This window comes from Aulostomus chinensis, chromosome 13, assembly GCF_037954235.1.
Source record: "Aulostomus chinensis isolate RoL2024-O1b breed Wild chromosome 13, RoL_Achi_v1.0, whole genome shotgun sequence".
Taxonomy (NCBI): domain Eukaryota; kingdom Metazoa; phylum Chordata; class Actinopteri; order Syngnathiformes; family Aulostomidae; genus Aulostomus; species Aulostomus chinensis.
The window spans coordinates 16438840-16461013 of record NC_141332.1 but is presented as its reverse complement, the minus strand read 5'-3'; the positions used below and the strand labels follow the sequence as shown (position 1 = coordinate 16461013).

At 42.3% G+C, this 22174-nt stretch overlaps 1 protein-coding gene across 6 annotated transcripts; it reads right to left on the bottom strand.

The window, feature by feature from the left end:
* Window positions 1-8525: 8525 nt before the first annotated feature.
* On the bottom strand, window positions 8526-22123 carry LOC147251193 (E3 ubiquitin-protein ligase RNF38-like). 6 transcript variants are annotated; one of them, XM_086221681.1, is made up of 13 exons: window positions 22029-22123; window positions 20772-21242; window positions 16532-16584; window positions 16197-16378; window positions 15009-15444; window positions 13645-13785; window positions 13164-13355; window positions 12006-12167; window positions 11765-11868; window positions 11097-11178; window positions 10884-11005; window positions 10582-10681; window positions 8526-9405 (listed from the first exon to the last, which is right to left on the bottom strand). In XM_086221681.1, the coding sequence occupies exons 2-13, from the start codon at window positions 21046-21048 to the stop codon at window positions 9343-9345; spliced, it is 1914 nt and encodes a 637-aa protein (XP_086077807.1). In that variant the 5' UTR covers window positions 21049-21242; window positions 22029-22123; the 3' UTR covers window positions 8526-9342. The 6 variants fall into 6 exon arrangements, with proteins under 6 accessions (XP_086077807.1, XP_086077803.1, XP_086077804.1 ...); XM_086221677.1 differs by having other exon boundaries at window positions 21793-22074; XM_086221678.1 differs by having other exon boundaries at window positions 20772-21221; window positions 21793-22074.
* Window positions 22124-22174: the final 51 nt, after the last annotated feature.

The following is a 22174-nucleotide window of genomic DNA, read 5'->3' as shown; positions in this document are numbered from 1 at the left end:
ACTGGTCACTGTGCTTCTGCAGAAGGGCAGAATCTGAATGATGGAACCTGCAGGATGTGTGTTGATAAGCGCATCTCATCATCTATTTTTATCTCCTGTTGCTTGTGTGTTTTTCTTCATCGATGTCACTTGGCTTCATTCTTCTTCTTTTTGGATTCTTTTAGTCCCTTTGCTCCTTTTTAACCTCCCTCTTATCTTCCTCACTTCCCCTTGAATCCTCTACAATGTCACTCTCATCTCTCATAAACCGAACAGGCACTGAAACCCCTGCTGAGCTCCAGGTGAGGGCATGAGAAAATGTCAGATAACTAGGATGAATCTTATCATGGCTGAACTCAATTAAATGTTCTGCGGCAGGTTAGAGCTTCATAGCAGGATTGCTGCTCCACCTCCTTCAGGCTGATTTGGTTTTCTGTTATGTTAAAAAAAAGAAGGTGGATGTTCGTAAGAGCCCCAATTTTGACCCCAGAACTTCTAGTCATCTAGGAAGTGAGACAAGGTTTTGATTTTCAGAATTTCTCTCCATCCATCCATCCATTTTCTACCGCTTATCCTGTTAAGGGTCGCGGGGGGGGCTGGAGCCTATCCCAGCAGCCTTCAGGTGAGAGGCGGGGTTCACCCTGGACAGGTCACCAGTCCATCACAGGACCAACACATCGAGACAGACAACCATTCACACTCACAGTCACACCTACGGTCAATTTAGAGTATCAATCAGCCTCGTCCCCTCTTGATGTCTTTGGACTGTGGGAGGAAGCTGGAGTACCAGAGAGAACCCACACAGGAACAGGGAGAACATGGAGACTCACACAGAAAGATCCTGTGCTGGAGCCAGGACTCGAACCCGGAACCTTCTTGCTGTGAGGCGGCAGTGCTGACCACTGCACCACCGTGCCTCCTAGAATTTCTCTCTCCTTATCTAAATACTTTTGGATTTCATGAAATGAAAAACTGTGGAGAATTCAACTCAGAGCAAACGATTTCAACCATAAAGAGTGTGCAGGTTAATCAAATTTTAAAGCGGCGCTATAGGGCTCAGGGTGTGAAGGGCGGTGTGCACATGCTTGGCTGCGCTGACTCCGTGGCAGCCCTCCTTCACATAAAGCCTCTCATGTCATCTTTACTGCAGGCCAAGAAGATTCAGTGCTGCACATAATCCTTAGGAAGCAACCATCTGACAGGCCTGAACCCCAAACACACACATGCACACACTCTGTAGAGGATCACATGATCCTGCGACGGTTGCCGACCCAGACATGTAGAATGTGATGGAAATTAGGAGAGGGGAAAGATATAAAGGCTGAAAATACATTGAATTGGTGTTTTACTTACATATGTGACTATTTTTGGGTGGTAAACTGAGTTAGTTGATTTCAGGAAGCCTTCCCAGCTGCTGTTGGTCAGTAAACTGATGGAGGATAAATGCTGCCAGTGGGGCTGCTCGAGGGTGGAGTTGCCGTCTAGTAACATAAAGATCAGCGGTTCAATCCTCACTTCCCCCAGAAACTCTGTCAAAGCATTCTTGATCAAAACACCAAGCCACTAATTGCTCCTAATAAGTAAATCAGCCTGTCTGTGGTGTTAAGAAAAGCAACCAATTTACCACAAGGTCAAAAATTCCCTGCTTTATTCTTCTTGAAAGGAGGTCATGTGATCACTCTCTGACTGCAGATTCCACAAAGTTGTGAACGGAATGATGATGGAAATTAGGCCAAGGAAGAGATTTGGAATATAATCCATTATAAATATAAATAAATAAATAAATGAATAAACAAACATACATACATACATATAATCTCTATCTATTTTAGCAGACATTGTGCTGCTCAGTTCATGGCGATATTTCTATCACATCAGGTTGACGATGTCATGTTCATGTTGTTGATGCAATTAACTTTAACCCAGAATGTGGTCATTGCTCAGTCTGGATCAAAATGGTTGAACTGACTTGAGGTTGCCATCCGTCACCTGCTAGCATGGCAAAAAATATAGGTGTGCCAATTTATCAGGGAACATCAAGGTAAAGCAAATGCAGTATAATACAACAGCCCTGCAGTAGAGCCTCCTCTTCAGTTTTATTCTATCTAGAGTCCAAACAAGAACTGAACCAGGACTCAGAGACCAGCAGACCAGAGTTTATTCTTTTGCTCTTAGTTCAATAAACTAACCATTCTCAACGGATTCAATGAATACGTCATGCTCCTTTTTTTCTATTATTTTCTGAACTTGCGGGACCAGAAGGTGAAAGAAGTCTAGAAGCACGAGTTGTCCCAGTTAAAACTTCTGACCTCCTGTTATCCACCTCCTATGTAAATCAGTACAAATCCTATGGGTTGAATCTAGCAGCGTAAAGAACAAGATGGGAAGTTATTATCTGGGGCAGAACATACAGTGTTCTGTAACACATGAGCCCCATGGAATAGGTCAGAGCAGGAGCATGAAAAGGTTGCTGCAGCCGTCCAAGTCACAGCCAAAAAGCAACCTGGCAGAAGTACGAGGCCTTACTGTATATGCGTGTGTGCGTGTGTGTGCGTGTGTGTGTGCGTGTGTGTGTAAAAGCACGTGTTGCCGTATTTGTGATATAGTACAATTTTGATGTGTATGAGATTTAAGCACTCTACCTAAAATTTTAAGTCTGAAAAATGCAGTTAATCTACCTTTAAAGTAGAAAAACTTTCGTGTTTTTTGAAGCTTAAAAACAATCCAAGATGGTGTTTTAAGCCTGGAAGGAAACATCAGCGCGAGATGTTACACAGCCTGGCTGAACTGTGACTGACCTCCACACACACCTGACTCAGACTGCTGCCTGGCCTGAAGCTAACACCTCGTCCTGAGATGACACATCTTCCACAAAAACGCAGACAACCAAACATGAGTGTGTGTAAACAAACAGTCGCAATGAGTCTGAAAGCCTCCTTTTCCACATTACTCTCAGCAGTGGATTGGTGGGCCTATAAGAGCCTGGTGCTGTGTTTCTTCTTAACTCACTGCAACATCACTGATTATTGATACACTCTCTAGTCCAGCCAGACCTGGAGTGCTGCATATCATTTGGGCTCTTGAAAGTGTGTCAGGCAGCTCTATGTCCTTTCTTGTCCAACATCTGACATTTAAATCACATGACTGTGGGCGCATTCTCTCCACGTACATGTGGGTTTGGAGGGGATGTTTCTTTATGTATGTCATCAAATGGTTTATCATTGTAAACTGCCTCCGAAATATGTCATGATGAAATTTTGTACACGCAACGAAGAACATCTGATTGATGGTTGTTCTTGCAGCAGCGCAGCAACCAGTCCACAGAAGTCTCTCCGGGCTCTGCTGGGTAGAGTCCCGAAGCCTGTGAAAGGCCTCGAGCTGAGTTGGTTGCCATGCAAACGCATGAGCTGCTGAAGGAGTACATCTTCCTCACTGAGGTTTAGAATAAACTTTAGAAAATACGACACAAATCCTCAGGAGCAGTGCATCCCTTTTTTATCTGAAGGTGGATCCGCACACTGGAGAGCAGCACATTCAGCCTCATATGGTTTCAGACCATCTTTCATCTTTCAAACCCCAAGTGAAAGCAGTAAGTTGTACTACATGTGATGAGCACTTCACCAGCAACAATAACTACGGAGGTGATGAAAGCTATCTTCACCCTCACTTCTGTCACTTTAGTTGTGTCGGCCCTCAAAGATGGCAGGCAGCACTCTAACGACGTTCCCCCAACGCTGTTTGGAGCTACAGATTTCAGATGGTAACTGCATAAACGCTGTCACAGCCCAGCTGACTCACAGTATGATGCAGCAGAAAAATCTAAACTAAAAGGCAACTTCTCACAATGGGGAAGGGATCAAACTGCTATTGAAACCTGCATATATGTGGCTTTGTACAGTGGGAAAAGGGTGTTAGTTTCAAGTTGTAGCAACATTTGAGCTAACGAGTTTTTACTCAAGTTTCAAGTTGCAGAAGCAGACGTGTGACATTCAGAGGGAGAAAGAAAATAAGCATCGTTCTGCTCACCAGAAATCTGCAATTCAACGTTCCCACAAAAGGATTTTTAAACTTTGCATAATGTTGCTTTAAAAGTGTTGCCAGGCAGATATTGTTACATTTACAAAAAAGCAGCTAAATGTTTCCTCCATGTGCCGAGCTCAGATATAATCACTGTAGCTGTGTGATAAAGGTGGAGCATCATGTTAGCTTCCATCTTGTTTCATACAGACGTTCAAGGAAAGGAAGCAGTCCTCATTCATCTCTGCGAATTCAAGGGAGGAGGAGATCTTGTTCTGCACATTTCAAAGCCCCTCAAGGCGCATTTGTTGATATTGATAGATGTGAAATAAAATGTTCTTGACCTGACTTGAATTCATTGCTCAAACTGAAGCCAATATCAGCGTCAGGAGGTAACAACGCTGAGTCCTCCTCGAGACCTCATTCATTTTACACGGCAATGTGTCACACAGTTGCCTCTGAGCCGCCATTACACAGTACAATAAGCTGTATTTCTATGGGCTGATCTGCCATACAGGCATGAACAGACAAAAGGCTCTAATAAAATCACCAGACAAATTATCAGACCAGATGGCAACCTCTTATAAACAATGTCAAATCACAGAAAAAAAAAATGGTGAGACACCGTTGCCATGGAGGCTTTAAAATGACAGTATGTCCACTGTATAATAACCACGGGAGCATGAAAACAGTTGGTTTTTATAGTGTCCAGCTCCAATACATCACAAATGCAATTTATACTTGGAAAATAACTGCAATATTAAAATAATATCTCTTGTAAAAATTTTATCATGCAATAACTTTGATCATTTGGCTTGGTTTTATTGATTTCATTTTTTCTGTTTTGGTGTAAAAGTCAAATATAATAAGGATTTCTTGAACTTTGCTCCTGTCTACATGAGTCACACCAGAGTCCCTGCAGAGGAAATCATCCAGCAAACTGGAGAGAAGACTGGAGGCTTCTGCTGTCCATGTACAGTGTGTTCAGTATATCACAAACATGTGTGATGCCTCCAAGCTCGCCTCTCCTCCTCGCTGGATAAATGTGTCACATAGAAAGCCTTCACCTGATGCTATTTCCACTCCACCTATACATACATCCTAGTTCCGTCTGCTTCTGTCTTGTGTTTCTCTCCTCGCGCACACACACACACACACACACACGCACGCACGCACGCACACAAACGTCTCTTGTCCCACAAATGACAATGATGGTTTCTGACAGCTCAGGGCAGGATGGGATTGGCCGGCATGCAGAAGGGGAAATCCCCATGAAATAAATATTACACACACACACATAAAGGTTCACTTCACTTGAGGACAGAAGGCACACAGAACCTTGCTGGAGAGCTCACATTTAACCCTTGGGTGGATGTGTGGATGGAGAGTGAAGGATACAAGACAGAAGGAGAAAGGAGAAATTGTGTGTGTGTGTGTGTGTGTGTGTGTGTGTGTGTGTGTGTGTGTGTGTGTGTGTGTGTGTGTACACACACGCATATGGGTCTGGATATAAGGGAACCAGGCAGAGCTTGATGCCCTCACTTTCTTTTTATATCCAAAAGTAGAATGGAGAATTATGGAGAATTCATGTACACTGTCAGCTTGGACGCGCACACACACACACACACACACACACACACACACACACACACACACACACAGACGCATTTAAAGTGTGGGCTGCTTGGCGGAGGGAAGCAGAGACAACCAAGGTGTAAAAGATTTTCCTCTGCTGGTTTGGGACCTGGGAGGAGGAGCGGGAAATCAAGTTAGATAATCAAACATGAGGAGATTAAACCGCAGGAAAAGGGAATGTGAGGTCATGATCTTTACCTAAAACAACACATTTGAGACACGCTGCTATTAAAGATGCAGTATAAGTGAGTCAGTAAATCTGTTGCAATACAATTTTTCATAAAATTCAGCAAATATCAGCGTTTTCTCTGTCAATTCTAATTGCGTCCTGAAACACAGTGGAATCACGCGTTGATGCACAACCCAGGCTCTTCAACTGGGACACAAGCATATCAGTAGGGAGAGGAGTTCCTGCTCATGCTCTGGCTATTCTTCTCCTCCACTGTAAACTGTTCTCACAAACAAACGATTGAGAATTCAACACATGCAGACACTTGTGAAATATGTGAAACAACCATTAACAAGTAGGTCATTGCTCCAAAATTGAATTCAAATGTCATCAGGAGTTCACGATAGATTATAGAGGAAGTTCCCACTGCCTCTTTTCAACTGCGCACCTCCTTGAATGGTGCCCAATCCCAGATTCGATCATTTCAAACCCATTTTGGCCACTTCACATCGGGCAAAAGTAAAACATTTAGAGGGCAGATCTTTCACGAGTCCCCTGAAGTCGTCTTAACATGCAGAAAACTCTCAATAAAAGCTGCAGTCGTCGGATACGTATATGCAAAGATAAAGCGTTTCCTACGTTGCAGATGTTGACCTCCAGTCATTCTGGCCATTTCTGTGAAGTAAGTGTTTCTAATTCAATAACATCAAGGGGAGTTCATCTAACATCTCAATTTGGGGGGCAACTACTGGCTTCAGAGAGCCTCTGTGAGGAAATGACAGCTGGGTGGGAGGAAGTAGAAAACAAGACAAGACCAATGTTGTTCACCCTCTGAGCTGAGGAACAGGGCAGACAGTTTTGGGCAGAAATCCCCCATCACTTCTGCTTGGCCGCTCTGCAGCGGGAGCAATTTAAAGGAGTGGGTGTTGATCACAACAGAGGCAAGAGGAGCAAGGAGGAGGAGGACGGAGGAGACGATGCATAAGTAAAAGGACAAAGTGGTGAGGAGAAGGAAGAAGGATGGAGGAAGGGTAAAGCGGGAGGAAGAGAATTCAAGCTGTTGGAGGATTAGATACAGAAGTGATGTAGTACTGTGTGGAGGTGGAGAGGAGGCTGAGAAAGGATAGAGTTGGGAAATTCAGCAAAAACGGATGGAGACAGGAAGCAGACAAGAAGCAGACAGGAAGCAGCGCATCATTAGGCCTGAGCTGAGAGGCTTCTCATTTCATTAAACATGAACTCAAAATATATTCACTCTTCTCCATCTCTGAAATTATGACACTTCCACAACTTTAAGGTTTTGTAAGATGATGAACTTTTAAGTTTGTCAACTGTTTTGACTTAGTTTACATCCAACACTGGACTGAAAGTAGACGTGACAGAGTAAGAACTGGAGAAAGTAATCAGATTTTGATTGTATTTTTAAAAAAATAATTTTTTCATAACTGAAATGATGTTATCCTGCAATGTTGCTTCCTCTAATGCTGTTGTGTCTCTTCAAATGTTGAGTTTTCTATGCATGATTCTGTATTTGTCCCTCAGGGCTGCCTTATTTCGGCACTGCAGCTTCTGATTTGTCACCTCCTTCATACCACAAAGACACAACTTGATGCAGTAACAACAAACCATTTGAAATTGTATGACTGCATTTACAACATTTGAACACACATTTTTCTTGTTTTAATATATTTTTATGGATTAATTTGGTCAACAGTATTTACTGTTTTATCTACATATTTATACCAACATGGATGCCACATGAACAACTTTGAGATTCTACATTTCTCTAGTTGCAGCCCAACTCAGCAAAAAGTAACACAACATGGGTTATTAACTACAATATTTATTCAAAAATTAAAAAAAAAAAGGTGGCTGTACCATCTGTTGATATATTATGTGAAAATACACAGACATGTTTTCTTCAAGGTGCTCCATTCAACTCATGTGCAGGTTTCCCATTGTGCTCAGTTTTTGTATGTACAGGATAACAGGGGGTGTACTGGGAATGAACAGACGGCACAAAACAACAGGTGTGTGTTGTTGGAGAGGCAGCTGAGCAAAGTCGGGACAGAGAAAGAAGAGCAACACTGGAACAAACAGACAAGTACTTCCTGTCTGCACTAATTATAGTGAGGCTTTATCTCAGTTGCTAGTATAAAAGAGCATTTCAGGAATCAAGCACTGATTGAATGCAGAATTGCATTTGGATTCATTTTAATTGTGCAGCCCTGATGAGCTATATCATTAAATTCATTCATTCATTGTATTAGAATCATTGTGTTCTCCTTTGTTATTCTATTGTTTCAGCATCAATCTTTAAATATGCTCCTTTGATGCATTAATAACATCAAATTTGCTCATCCACCCAGCCCTTCAGTTCCTACCTGTGGTTGTTCTATGGGGACATTTAAGAATGCAACACTATCATTTGACATGGACTTCCATGTCAACCTCCAAGAGTGATGTTTGGAATGGTTCTGTTCATGACCAACAGCCCAAAGAGGAAGACGACCACTTCCCGGGAGCTAGGTCGGGGTTGGCAGTCTGGAAGAGCAACACCACCACCTAGTGGCAGCTTGAAGATATTGCTCAAAGATATAAGTGATTAATCACACCACTTACGATCCAGCACTTGCTCTCAATTTGCTGTGAAGAAAAAAGGAAAATATCAACAGACTGCAAATTTTAAAAAGTTCATATCAAGCCTTTTATTTGGTATTCAGATATTCATAGATTTATATAGTATAGATATATATATATATATTTGTATATAACATGTGCCACTGCAAAGTCACAGACAAACTTAATTTTGCCAAAAGAAAATATATAATGTGCTTAATCTCAAAATAGTGCTGTAAAGCGCCTGTAATGAGTGATGACCTAAAAAAACGGAATGATGAGGTAAATGCCAGGCAGGAGAGCTATCACTTATATCGGTTCAATAATTATAATAATAATAACAACAATAATCATAAGAGAATGAAAAAAATGATTAAATAGGCAACCGAGAAGTATAGTGGCAGCATGGACCCTTAGTGTCAAACTAGAGAGAAGGATTATTTTCTAGAACACACACATACGCACAGAGTTTACATACAGACGGTGCAGAAACAAATGCAGGAAAATCATCAATCACTCATGAGAGCAAAAACTCTTGTCTGATACACCACACACACGCATACACACACGCATGCACGCACAGAGACCTCTACAAATCTCTCTCAATCACACAGTCTTGTACCTCAGCCCTGCAGAATAAGGCTGACCTAACAACACTTGTGCATGCATGTGTACACACACTGCATGTAAAGGAGTGGCTGCTCATTCACTAAAAGATGTGAATCCGTGTGTGAAAAAGGAGAGACTGACGGTGGGCTCATTAAGGATGAGGGGGATAAAATCTGAGTCGGATCAACTCAAACGTACAACAAAAGGAGTTGCGTGGGAGTGTGTGTGCAAACAAGCATGCACATGTATGTGTGGAGTGGTCAGGAGCAGGTGATGTTGAACACGCCAGAGACAATCGAGAGCCTGTCATGTGATCACTCCGAGTCTCTCTGGACCTCTGAGGCGTCAGCCCGACAAATAGGACACGTCCTGTTGGCCTGAGGACACACACAGGAAAGGTTCCGTTTGTTTCTTCAGACAGGTCGCAAATGACAAGAATCCAGAGGTGGCAAAAGCACACGCATTCATCACTGAAGTAGAAGTACTTGTGCAAAAGTAGAAGTAGTGATTCTGCCTCAAGTTAAGAGCTGCAGACTGAAATGTACTCAAAAGTAGAAGATATCAAGTATTATCCATCCCCTCAGGAAAAGCTCTCATTCTTTATCTTGTCCATCTTGCATCAAAATTAAATCAACAACCCTGTTTAAATCTAAGTAGGAGTAGAAAGTACAGATTTTTCTGTTGAAATGCAGAGAAAAGCTGTCAGAATAAATTAATAGTAAAGTACATATAGCTACAAAAAAAACCTTCAAGTATTTCCATCAGCAGAAATCTTAAAAGGGACATTTGAAAACTGAAGTCAAGTTTTGGACTGTGGGGCAAAGTCTCATGTTCATAAATCACACGACTGAGTTCTGACTTATGAAAGAACTTTTGACTTCAAGAGCATCTTTTTTAGCTCCCCCATTACAAGATCATTTGTCGAGGTTTGAGTGCAGCTCCTTCACAGGATCAGGTCTTGGGGTTTCATGTGGTTTTGATTTGACTGAATTTTTGTCATCAGACAAAAACAAGATGTTTTTCCTTCCAAACAGGCTTCTGAGAAAAGTGATATTCTAACAACAGTTGTATAATCCAGAAGTGCCCGAGTCGGTCGGTTATGGACATGGACCAACAGTGTAAATGGAATTATTCCCCCTGAGAGACAATGAAAAATGACTAATGAGGCTAAACTCTAACATCAACTGGCAACAATAAAAAACACCTCTCTTTAGAAATGTTTTCCAAGAGTAGGTTGTTACCTCCTGGTGGGCCAAGGAGGTATTGCATGAATACTTGTAATAAAATATTTATGATTGCACTCATCATGTTGATATTGGGTTCGTGACATTTAATGTGTGTTTGATTATCAAGTGTCAATAAACCAGCAGACAGGTTTGACGATTCACTCTTCACACTTTCTTCCCTTTATTTGTTGCTTTAACTCTGTCGTGTACATGGACGGGTCATTATTTTTGCACTGACAATGTAGCAAGCTAAGCACCAGATTTTTAACAGGACAGAGTTTGGGAATTAGAGCAGCAAACCTAAGCTCCATTGGGGCGGGGACTTACCCTCAGCCACTTGTCGACACACTTCCCATGGAACTCGTGACTGCAGGGCAGAACTCGCAGCAGTTGGCGGGACTCAAAGTCACTCATACACACCACACACCTGCAACACAACATGTGTTAACATGCAGAGAATTGAAACACAGGAAAGCTTTTGTTTATCATGACACAAAAGGGTATCCAGGCAGATTTAGCTGAGCACAGCAGCGTTCAGAAAGAGTTTTTAAACCCACCACGCATATGTTTATACAACTAAGTTGAATTTACTATCAACATGTAGTGGCCTGCTGCGGGACAGCACTTACAGTGTTTGTTCAGACTGATGGTTGTTAGGATTGAACCGATAGGAGGGAAGCTGTTCGATGTCTCCCTTGGTTAGTCCTCGGAGCTTGGCCTCTCCTAGACGCTCAGCAAGGTTCAGGAGGGCCTGAGGGAGAACATTTCAGCAATAACACATGGTTTGAATCTGATTTCTTGCAACAATATTTACAAAAGAAAAGGAAATCTAAAGGGCAAACCTCATAATTTTCCACTTCTCCGTCATCTACATCCAGCTCTAGACTGATTGCAGGACCAGTGGGCTGGACTGGCAGCATTGAACTACAGAGGGAGACATTTAACTCTGAAACTCTGAGGAAGAAAGTAACACAACTAAGCTGCGTAGCAGTTAGCATTCTTTCAAGCGTTAACAATCATAAGTACCGAGAGCATTCATACTCAAAATTAACAGACAATGGCTACTGGAAAAACACCACTTATTTATTAATGTTCTGTTCTTCATATTTCTGTTTTCCATTCATACACAAATGAATGATTGCCTCTGTGTTCTTTTTAAATGGTTCATGTTTGGTTTGAGAAATTGCCAAATTGCAATTTTAAAATTTAAACGTTTTTTTTTTTTTTTTTTTACAATACTTCAGTTTATAACGCGTTGAAAACCATGACATGCTTTCTCTGATCTTTTCTAGGCAACACTTATCAAATCAGTTACCTTTGAACAACTTAGCCACTAAGATTTTTTTAAGAAGTATTTTTAAATGACATGTCATTAGTCATGAAATGTTAACTCGCTCAGCTGGTTACAGATCTAAAAACCACATGTCAGGTATTGTACTGTGTATTTGGCCAACACAACTTAAAAACACAACTTGTTCTCAGCTGTAATGCAGGTCCATGGTCTACTCACAGGAAGTAAGGCAGGAGGCTAGGGTGGTAAGGCGAAGGTGGCAGTGGCTGTTGCGAGCGGTACCGTCGCCCCGGGAGACGACGAGGGATGAAGTTTGGATAGGACTAGAAGACAATGGACAATGTGCCAACTCACTGAGTTGTTTTTAGGGTTTAGAAACACACACGCACACAAAAAAAAAAAAATCCAAATACATCAACAAAAAGCTGCGTGAATGATCAAAACTTAGCTTATTGCTCACCACGCCAAAGAACTCCTGTGGCAGAGGGTCGTGGGAGAGGAAGTGAAGCTGTGTCGAGTGAGGAGTGAGCGCCGGGTGAGTGGCAGGGGGATAGTGAAGCCCTGCACCCAAAGACAGGTGCTCTCCAAGGAGCTCCACATCGTTTTCTATCCTCTGTAATGGCTGGAGGAGACGTGAGCATGTTACCAGCTGAAGTGGACTTTTTTTTTTTTCAGCTTCACTGCACCTGCTGCAGAGTTTATGTGCTCAAAAAGGTTTAAGGCCTACAATTTGCGATGTCATAACTAGTTTGGAACTGATCGTGGTTCACCATACAGCATCAGTCATTGAGTTTTTTTTGTTTTTGTTTTTTTAGCCGTGTTTTTTCTTTTTTTTTTCACAAAAAAAACACAAGTCAACCAAAATGTGTCTCTACAAACCATGCCAGAATGTTCACACCACTTTCTGGTCAGATGTGTCTGAGGCGGGAGAAAGACAATAAATACACCAAGAACTATTGATTCTGTTATACGCATCTTCTACTCTCTTTTCGACTACAAAAGCTACTACGGCTTGTGGGATGTGCTGTATCCAAATTGTTATTCCACAGTATTTCTACAGGAATCAAAAAATGTAAATCTTAAGACTGTAAATCAATTTTCATTATGTATTATCAACCAGGCTGAAAAAAATTAAATCACTTTCACCATAGCAATGATTTGACTGTTAATTCATACAAATTAAATCATCAACCTAATTTTAAATTATCATGGAAAAATAATTTCTTTTTCTTTCTTTTTTTTTAAATCATTTCAATCTTACAGAAAACTCTATCAAAGCTGTGTCAAATTCAGGTTCCACAGCTTAACTCTCGTTCCCTCTGAGCTCAGGATTTGAATGAGCCTGTGATCATTTTAATATTTGGGAAGCGAACTAGTGATATTAAATTATCAATCATTTCCAGCATGGGATGACTTTTCTTCTCAACACAAAGCCATACTAAGTATTTTCATGAACAAAAAGTAGATGCACACTACAGGCTCCAAGTCACATGAATAATATACGGAACCTTTGGTTTGCTCAACATTGTCACACACCAGTTGCTTTCTACAACACAGAAGCCTCCCTGGAATCTTTCATCGCACTCATTCAACGAGTCAAAAACACATTCATACTCACTGATCGGGCCTGCTGTGTCGGGTAGGGTCCGAACTGTCCAGGCTGGGGTAGGTGTGGTGGGTGGTGGTGGGAAAGGTGTGTGGGAGGATGAGGGAGGTGAGGTGGGGGGAGGAGGAAGGCGGGGTCACTGGACAGTAGAGATGGGAATGGGTAGGGCATGGGTAAGTGTTGCACAGAACAAGTCTGGAGGACCTAACAGAGACCAAGAAGGGTTGTGAGAGTAAGTAGAAGACAGGTATTTGATCATTGCATCGAAGTACTAATAACACTAAAGGAACAAAATCACAGCATTGCAAAATGCAGGTAGACCCTCAATAGCAGTACAATTGACCCAGTAACATTTGGAAAAGTTACAACTCAACTGGACAGCTGCAATCCAATGAAGCTGGAGTTACCCTTTCAACTGAGGGGCACGCACCAGTCGGTGTGATGGACATTTGATCAGTGTGCATGTGACCAGCAGTTTAACACCAACACTCACTGGAGGAGGGACGCTACAGACAGGGTAGTGCTGTCCACTGAAGACCACTGAGCATGCTGGGATCTGCTGCGGGGCGGAGCGAGGAGGCAGACCAGGTGGAGCCCCGGGAGGAGACACAGGATACGATACAGGAGCCGTACCCTACATATGGACATCAAAGTTCCTGCATTTAATTCATTCAGGCTTCGATTTTGAGCTGAGCCTGGTCTTTAGGCAGCAGACGAAGCATATCAAAAACCTCATGATGATGTGTTAAACACACATTTTTATAATATCAAAGAAACTTCTTTCAATTTGTTATTTAATGATGATCATAAAAGGACATAGCCTGGTTTTGCCCAACTGAATCGCTGCTCACTGCTCCAATTTCTTTCAGCTATTTAAACAGTTTCTAATTTCAATCAAAAACTGATTGAGGCCAAACACCTCCGCACTTTTCCTTTGCCTGGTAATGTCCTGAGATGATTATTAGGCCTGAAGCGATTGTGACCAAAGTTAATCGACTAATGCAACTCTATCCTGTCAAATCCAATTAGAGTTTCGCTCTTTTTAAAAGACAAATTAAAATATATTATCATCATAATAGTGAGAGCCAGAAACAATTTGTTAAATAATCAATATGTTTTAAAGTATAAATCAAATCTAAGCTTGTGAATTGACTGATGTAATTTCTCCAGAGTAATGTTTCCATTTTGCTATTAAACTGCACAACCACAACCCATTTAAAAAGTAATTTTACTGAATCATCCTCCAGTGGAAAAGACAGGCTAACTGGCAGACAGGCCAACATTATTAAACTGAATATTCTACCTAAATAGTCATGAGGTTTTTCTGGATAAATTACAGGAAAAGGAGTTGCTGGATACTTGGCTTCTAATAAGACATTTGTCATATTCTGTAGTTGACATGTTAACCAGCCAACTAGTGATACATATAAATGAGCTACAAAGGGAAAAGAGTCCTTGTGGTAAATATGATTTATGAGCTTTTCAAAATACTTTGGAAATAAATAAGCAATGCTACTTTTTCAAATGTACAATGTTTACATCTGTTTTTTCTGTATGCACAAAATGTGAGTTATCAAATAAATGTGTTTTTCGGACAGACAATGTATTGTTACGAATTTAAGATGTGCTTTTTTTCTTGGAGGTAAATCTGAAAAAAACCAACAACAAAAAAAAAAAACAGGTCATCTTATTATCAGCGTCTTCTCATATTTGGAACAATATGGTAATATCTATACCGGTGCACATCAGCCATCAGTCTAATCAGCTGTAAAAGGCCAGATATCAGCATATCCAATATTAAACCACTTGTGCCAGTTGGGAAATATTTGACAACACATCATAATCATGTAGGTTTACCTGCTCGTGGAGGTCTAGCACCACACTGCTCTGTTGCTGCGATGGGTGGGGGTGGGGGTGCTGTGGATGTGCCGCAGGGTGCAGCAGTCGAGGAGACAGGTTTGGTGACTGATGAAGGGGCCTCGGGGAGGGATTTGGGGGATGGTAACCTGGGCGGTCTTCAGGCCCTGGCCCCAGCCCTCTGGGAGGCTGCTGGCTGTAGGGTGGGTAGCCCTGAGGGGGAGCAGCTGGGTGACGGTAGTTCTCATCCTGGTGGCCTGGTGACAGCCCGTGGTTGGAGTGCAGGTGATGATGGTGATGATTGTGGTGAGCGTTTGGGTGGTGATGGTGATGGTGGTTGTTGTTGCTGCTGTTGTAATGGTGGTGGTTGTTGTGCGTGTGGTGGTGGTGGCGGGTCAAGCGATCTCTCCGGCCACGCTGTCTTCTCATCGGAGGGCTGAGGTGGAAGAGAGAGGGGAAAACTGAAGAAGAGGCAGAAGGAGCTGGGTTGTCATTATCATCATCTTGTACCACTGCGGTTAACAAACATTAAAAACAAGTACACCTGTGGATGCTTTCACCTCTTATAGGTTTAATACATCAAGATTTTTCACATTCCAATAAATTTAAGCCCTGACACATTTTAGCCAGTGGCATTGCCATGTATTCTGACCATTTTCCTGAGTGATGCCACATCCATGTTCACCTGTGTTTGATCATCAACCTAAACTCAGAGATTTTAAGCTAAGCTACCTTCACTGCATGACTGTTGATGTCTTTTCAGGAGGGAAAGTAAGTACAGTTTATTTATATTGCACCTTTTTTAGATATAGAATAAAGTAAGCATTGAGATTCTCTATATATGGTCACATGGTACAAATCATTCATCGAAAATGATGAGCAAACAGCAGCAAATCTCTACACGTGAGAGCCAAGAGCTATGGTGTATGACAACCTCCCTGAAAAATTATACAGCCATCCTCAAAAGAGCTGCAAATTAATTTTCTGTCAGGCTAATTAATGTTCAGTCTATTGTTTTATTTATAGGAAACACAAATCTTCCACTAGAGTTTTAAGCTCTAATTCAATCATCTCACTATTATCTATTCAGTGAGAAAATAAAATAAAGAATCAACGTCATTTCATAGCAGTTCAGGCTATTATTGAAGGTGGAGGTCGAGTGTGTTTGGGTCACATGCAGAAACTCACCTGCGACGGTTGCGAACGGGCGTGTGACATCTCTCTGGCATGTAGTGGGGGTGTGCTCTGCGACTGGGAGGAAGCTCCCAGGGCCGAATGGGAGAGGAGGGGGTAGAGGGAGGGGCGGAGCTTAGATCTAACATGGACTGCTGGGAGAGACGCTGCCTTTTTGGGCTTGGGCTGTCTTCCATCTGCACACACAGATGAAAAAGGAGGGGGGGAGCAGGAGAATGGTTGGTTGAGAAAAAAAAGAGGGTAGACAAAAAGGAAAAACAATGATATACAAATCCTTGTCAAAGCAGGAGCAAAGCGAGGCAACAGGCAGTGGCATGTTTCATGCTTACTTTGTCTCGATCCTCGCTGCATACGTTATCTGGATGGAAATGTAGCACTCCTCCTGCAGGCCAGACAGGAATAAAAACAATCAGATTAGATAGGGCTGAGGAAAAACATCACAAGGCACATGGACATACATTTGCTAAGTCAACATAACTACAAAAAACACTGCCAACACCACTTAGACAGCTGCCTTCTTTCCTCTTTATGAAATACAACAGATTACTTTAATGTAGCACAGGTGACCTGCTTAAACAGCTCCTCCACAGGGCTAAAGCCAAAAGTTATAACAAAAAATGTGAATCTGGCATCTTGCTAATCAATTGGTGTTGCACCAACTTGTCTCCAACTTGGGTCTGCCTTTCCAAAAAGGCAAGATGTCACAACGCACTCATCTGTCCTGGCTCTCAAAGGAAAATCCCTGTCTCTGATCTACTGACAAAAGCAAACTTCCCTCTGTTCTCACATGAGAACGTCACTCCTCTTTACAGGGTCAAGCTGGCTTTCAAAGATGAAACACACATAATGTTTTTCAATTCAGTCAATGTCACATGTCATTAGCGTACACGTGCTTTTAGTTTACACCAGTTTAGAATACATTATAGTCTTATAAGCAGGAGAGACACAAAAAGGTAGCAACAAACTATTAATACAAGTTTCTATTCCAGGGACTTTTTTAAGTATTCGGTGGTGGGACACCTCTCAGACAACGTGTGAAATAATCAGGTTTGAGTTAGCCTCTTATTTCTGGATGCCTGTACCTGAATTATTATGACATTTTAATCTGTGCCTATGCCCAGCTAGCCTATAGTTGCTGTTTTACATGAATTCTGAGTACACCAAATACATGACAACAGTCTGTCTGAGTCATTCTTTAGTTTCTGGTTCTTGTAAAGACAGAAAAACAGACAAATTCCTCAGAACTACTGTATATTTTAATCAAAACTTAACCTGACCTTTAAACTCATATTCTCTCACATCCATGAACAGAGTCCCCCTGAAACTCTCCGGACGCCCTTGGGAGGCAAAACTAACACTTCCTGCAACCTCTAGTCAAGGATTGGCAGTTTTCCCTTCTAGGAACTTATTAGGTCGGGCAAATTTAACAAGAACAGTCACCTAAACTGCCCTTTCAGCTTCTTGTTTCCTTTGCGGGAGGACTTGAGTACACATAATTTTGCTTTGATAGCCAAATAAATTCTAAATTCACCAAAACAACCACAAGGAGAAGGTAAAATGCATCATAAGACACCATTATGAATGAAGCACTGTGGTGCAGCGATTCCCCAGCCTACAAATCAGATTCTCCAGACTCACTGGAACATTGTTGTTTGGGTGGAAAATTAAATGCAAATATTACAACCACAATCATGAGTCATATTGCACTATCTCTGATTAACTATAATATGTGTTTGTTTGTTTTAACATTTTCATCAACTCATTAGTCAGCCTAAACAAATTAAATACCCAAAAAGTTTTTTTCAGTGCCAAGTAGAAGCAACTGCATCAATGTTGGTAGTTCTTTTACATAAACAACCCACAAAGAGGTCGTACAGGAGCAGTTGCAGCATTCTGGAACACTCAAAAGTTGCAGTTGACCCAACAGGTAGAAAACCGCATTTTCTCACACTATTTATTGATCTTGTTTTGTTAGGGGGACCAAACAAGAAACTCATACCTCTCTCCAAAGATCAATCGACCATTACAAAAAAATAAAAGTCTTAATAATAGTAGGATTCCTGCAAGACAAGTTAGAAATGGCAAATACTCTTCACCCCAAAAGAACATTGAGAAAAAAAAATCCCATCACTGAATAAAGCAGTGATTCCATAAAAATAATCTCAGAAGAACACAATACTCTCCCAGCTGTTTATCTGACATACCACATGTACAATCTGGATGCAGCATGGGCACACAGAGATTTATGCAGCTTGAAACGATGTCCTTGAACTCAGCTCACAAGACTTTCCTCTAAGCAGGGCACAATAAAAACCTTTAATCACCAAAAAGGAGAAGAAGAAAAACCGACACACACACAAACACACACATGCCCCCCCTCATCTTAGTGTTTCCCCCTTGGTGCCTCCCCCATCCAAACAGCCTCTTCTGCCTCCACAGAAACAACACATCTAAGAGCACCCCCCCCCCCCCACACCCCACCCCACCCCTTCTTGTCTTTGCGACGCCACTCTGGGGCCATGTGAAGTCTGCCGATAGTGACAGCTCAAAGACGCTCTGCTAGTGGCTGTGAAGAGCAGAGGGACAAGCCTTTGACTGACCAGCAGACAGTAGGGACGACACGCTGGCTTACATCTTTCTTCATCACTTTTGGTTAGACCTCATGGGGGTCACCGGCCTCAGCCCCTCATGTGCTTTGTGCAGAACTAGGTCTGTTAATGCTGATTCATGCTGGGGGCCAGAAGAGAGGGGATAGTAGCGAGGCAGACTGGATGGGTTCTGTTTGGCGAGAACACACAACCCCTTTTTCCTGTAAGCATGGCTGCTGGGGAAAACTGACACAATTCTTTGGAAAGACAATAGAGTCAGGGAGGGTAGTAAACTTTGAGCATAAGCTGACACCTCCAAGCAACTCTCTCCTTTAGGAATATTTATGAGAAACAATTTATTTGACCATTACAAGTTGCACAGACTCAACATAACATTTGTGAGCAGAAAAAATCAGTTGCTGTTACATTGCTTTGTTAGCAGGTTGTGGGTTGAAACAATGACAATTAACGTGAGCTATACTGGGTGACCACGTGATGAAAGTGGATGACAATGATTCAAATGGTAATTAGCAAACAGAGGGATACATCACAACACCCCCAAACCAAATTCTGACACATTCTTTGAAAAGTGATGCCAAGGGGAGTGATACAAAACCAGCAAGCACAAATAAACACTCACACACATCACATGTTATTCAAACACAGAAACACACAGACTCCAGCCATTGAGGAGGAGGCATGTGCAGCTGTTGGGAGGAAAGAGGCAGACCACACAGCTGGGAGATATACTGTTTAAGTCTTCCACACAAACCCCACTTAAGTCTTTCAATTTGAAAAACATGCGTATCTGTGTGTGTGTTGCCTCTGTGTGGGTTATTTTGGGTGTTTGGCAAGAGTGTTGATATTACAACAGGGCCCCATTAAAAGCCTGCTTTCATTCATTCACTGCACATATTTGCCTTTGAGACAATCCAATCTGGGATCGCATTCCAATCTGATATCACATAAAGTTTCTCCAGGCATTTTCCAATGGTCAGAAATAGGAACCTACTAAACAGTGTGGCAGTTTCCCCAGAGAATCCATGTTTCTGGATTACTTCTCCATTGTCTTCTATGGTGAGTTTGGGTTGGGTCAAGGGCATGTTAAGCCATTTGGGTCACTATGGACACCGCTCAGCTCTACAAACATACTTGACTATAAGTCTAGAAACAACATCTCTTATTTCTGTGTTTGAAAAATGCTTTACAAAGGCTACTCCACCCGAAAACACTGGGTGAGCTCTGGTTTATTATTCAGAAAAAAACAGTACATTAAAATGTTTTGCTATGCTCAAGGATTATACTGAATGAGCTTTCGTATGATGATGGTGACATGAGAGGAAGATATGTGCCATTGGGGTGTTTGTGACCCAGCAATGGGGAATCCCAAACAATATTTGACATTTGGAACATTTTTGGGGCTTATGTTATTTGCTGTAGGTAGCTCTCTTAATCAGTCTACAAAACTTGCCATGCCAGACTTGCAGATATTAATTCATTTAATTTTTGTGTGTTGCTGCTAGATATTATCATCTCCCCGTTAAGTTAAATATCTAGGCTGCTGTTTTCTTATGATCCTCCTTATTTTGGCAGGCGCAACGGAACATGGCCAGCAGACCTTCTGCACTATATTTTCTGGACCATCTGTGGGAAAGTTTAGCAGTGCTGAGTCCTACCAGGGCAAGGATTATTTCCACTCAGGTAGGAGTATGAAGCCAGACAATGAGGTCACATGACTAAATTCAGCTATGCAGTTGCTCTTTTTTACCAGAAGACATGCACATGTGTTTACATGTTATGCAAACTTATGAGTAAAGCCTCCACTGAGTCTTTTCGGTTTTGTTTTTTGTTTGTTTTTTTTTGTAATCTTACAGCCTGATAGTGGCACCCCAGGGGGCTGTAGTGTGTGTGTGTGTGTGTGTGCCAGATAATGCATCTACTAGGGCGGCAGGCCCTGTTAACTGAAGCCTATGGTGCTTACCTGCCCCAGGGTGTCTGTGAGCTCCGTGGGAAGAGTGGCGCTGCGCCCCTGCGGACAGGTAGCTCGGCTGCTGCTGACTCTCCGGGTAGCTGCGACCACCGTGGTGCGGCGCCCAGCCGGCGTTGCTATGCTGCGGATAGCTCACCCCTCCTCCGCTGGCGTTCATCAAGCCCCCATTGCCACCCGTGTTACCACTGTTGTTGCTTCCAGCGCTGCTGTTCATACCGAAATGATAGAAGCCAGACCGAGACCGTGATCGTGTCCTCGGGGGGTCCATGGCTGGAGCGGAGGAGGGCGGTGGTGGATGGACGTTATGAAGGCAGCCCGTAACCCGAAGAGATGGACGCAGGAACCTTCGTATTCAGACCGCTTCTCCACGTCTGCTTTCCCACCTTGTTACCTCCGATGACGACCTTCTATTCCGAGTGTATTCTGATGCATTTAAAGCCCCTTTTAAATGTGAAATGATACCTGTAACCAGCGGGGGGTTCAGAGGAGCATATGTCGCACAAGTATGAGAAACATCTTATCTTCTAAAACAATTGAAACCCCGATTATTCTATTAACGTCGCCAGGCAGTTTACCAGCACTGGGATAAAATTACTATGTTCGTAAAGGCAGTTAGTTGGTTAACGAAAGCAGTCCAGCAAGGCTCAGGTTATCTATTGTCTTTTCACTGAGCACCGATTCTCTCTGACACGATGAAATAAAGTATTTTTCAATATTTCAAGCGAACAATTGCGTCCGTAACAAGTGAGTAGCTTGCAGACGTATATAACCACAACAAACTGGTGGAAAAATATGTCACCAACAAGCCAAGTAAAATACTTCAGGTTTAAATCTCTCGTACAACAAAATGGCTAGCTACGAGCGTTAGCAAACCAAAGGAAACAAGCAGCCCGGATAGCTGGCCAGGAAACAAAGTTATTAGTATAAATTCGTTAATAAATTATTACAAAATGAAACGGGTTTGCCTATCACAAGAAGTAAAGTTACACCCATTGGCACTGGCTAACTATACCTGCATGTTCATTAGCATAATTTCGATTTTCCAGCTAGCCCAAGGCTAACAGGAAGCAGGATCAGGCAGGGAAAACAAGTCCAACATTGCCGACATTACCAGGTAACAAACGTCGCACTCTGTCGATGTTTGACTGATAGACTAAGGCTAATGACGGATCAATTTAAACCGCACAGGCAGATGACTACCTTATCCGCCAAACGGAGACAATATTTGTATAATTTAAATCCCCTCACGCATTCGATATCGAGTGTTTTCGCTGGTCAGCGGGGAGTGTAGTGGAGATCAATCAATGGGAGTTTCACATCTCTGCCAAGTCACTCCCAATCGATGCCCGAGAAATCCTGTTCTGCATAAACCCTGATATGCGGTCGTTTATTCT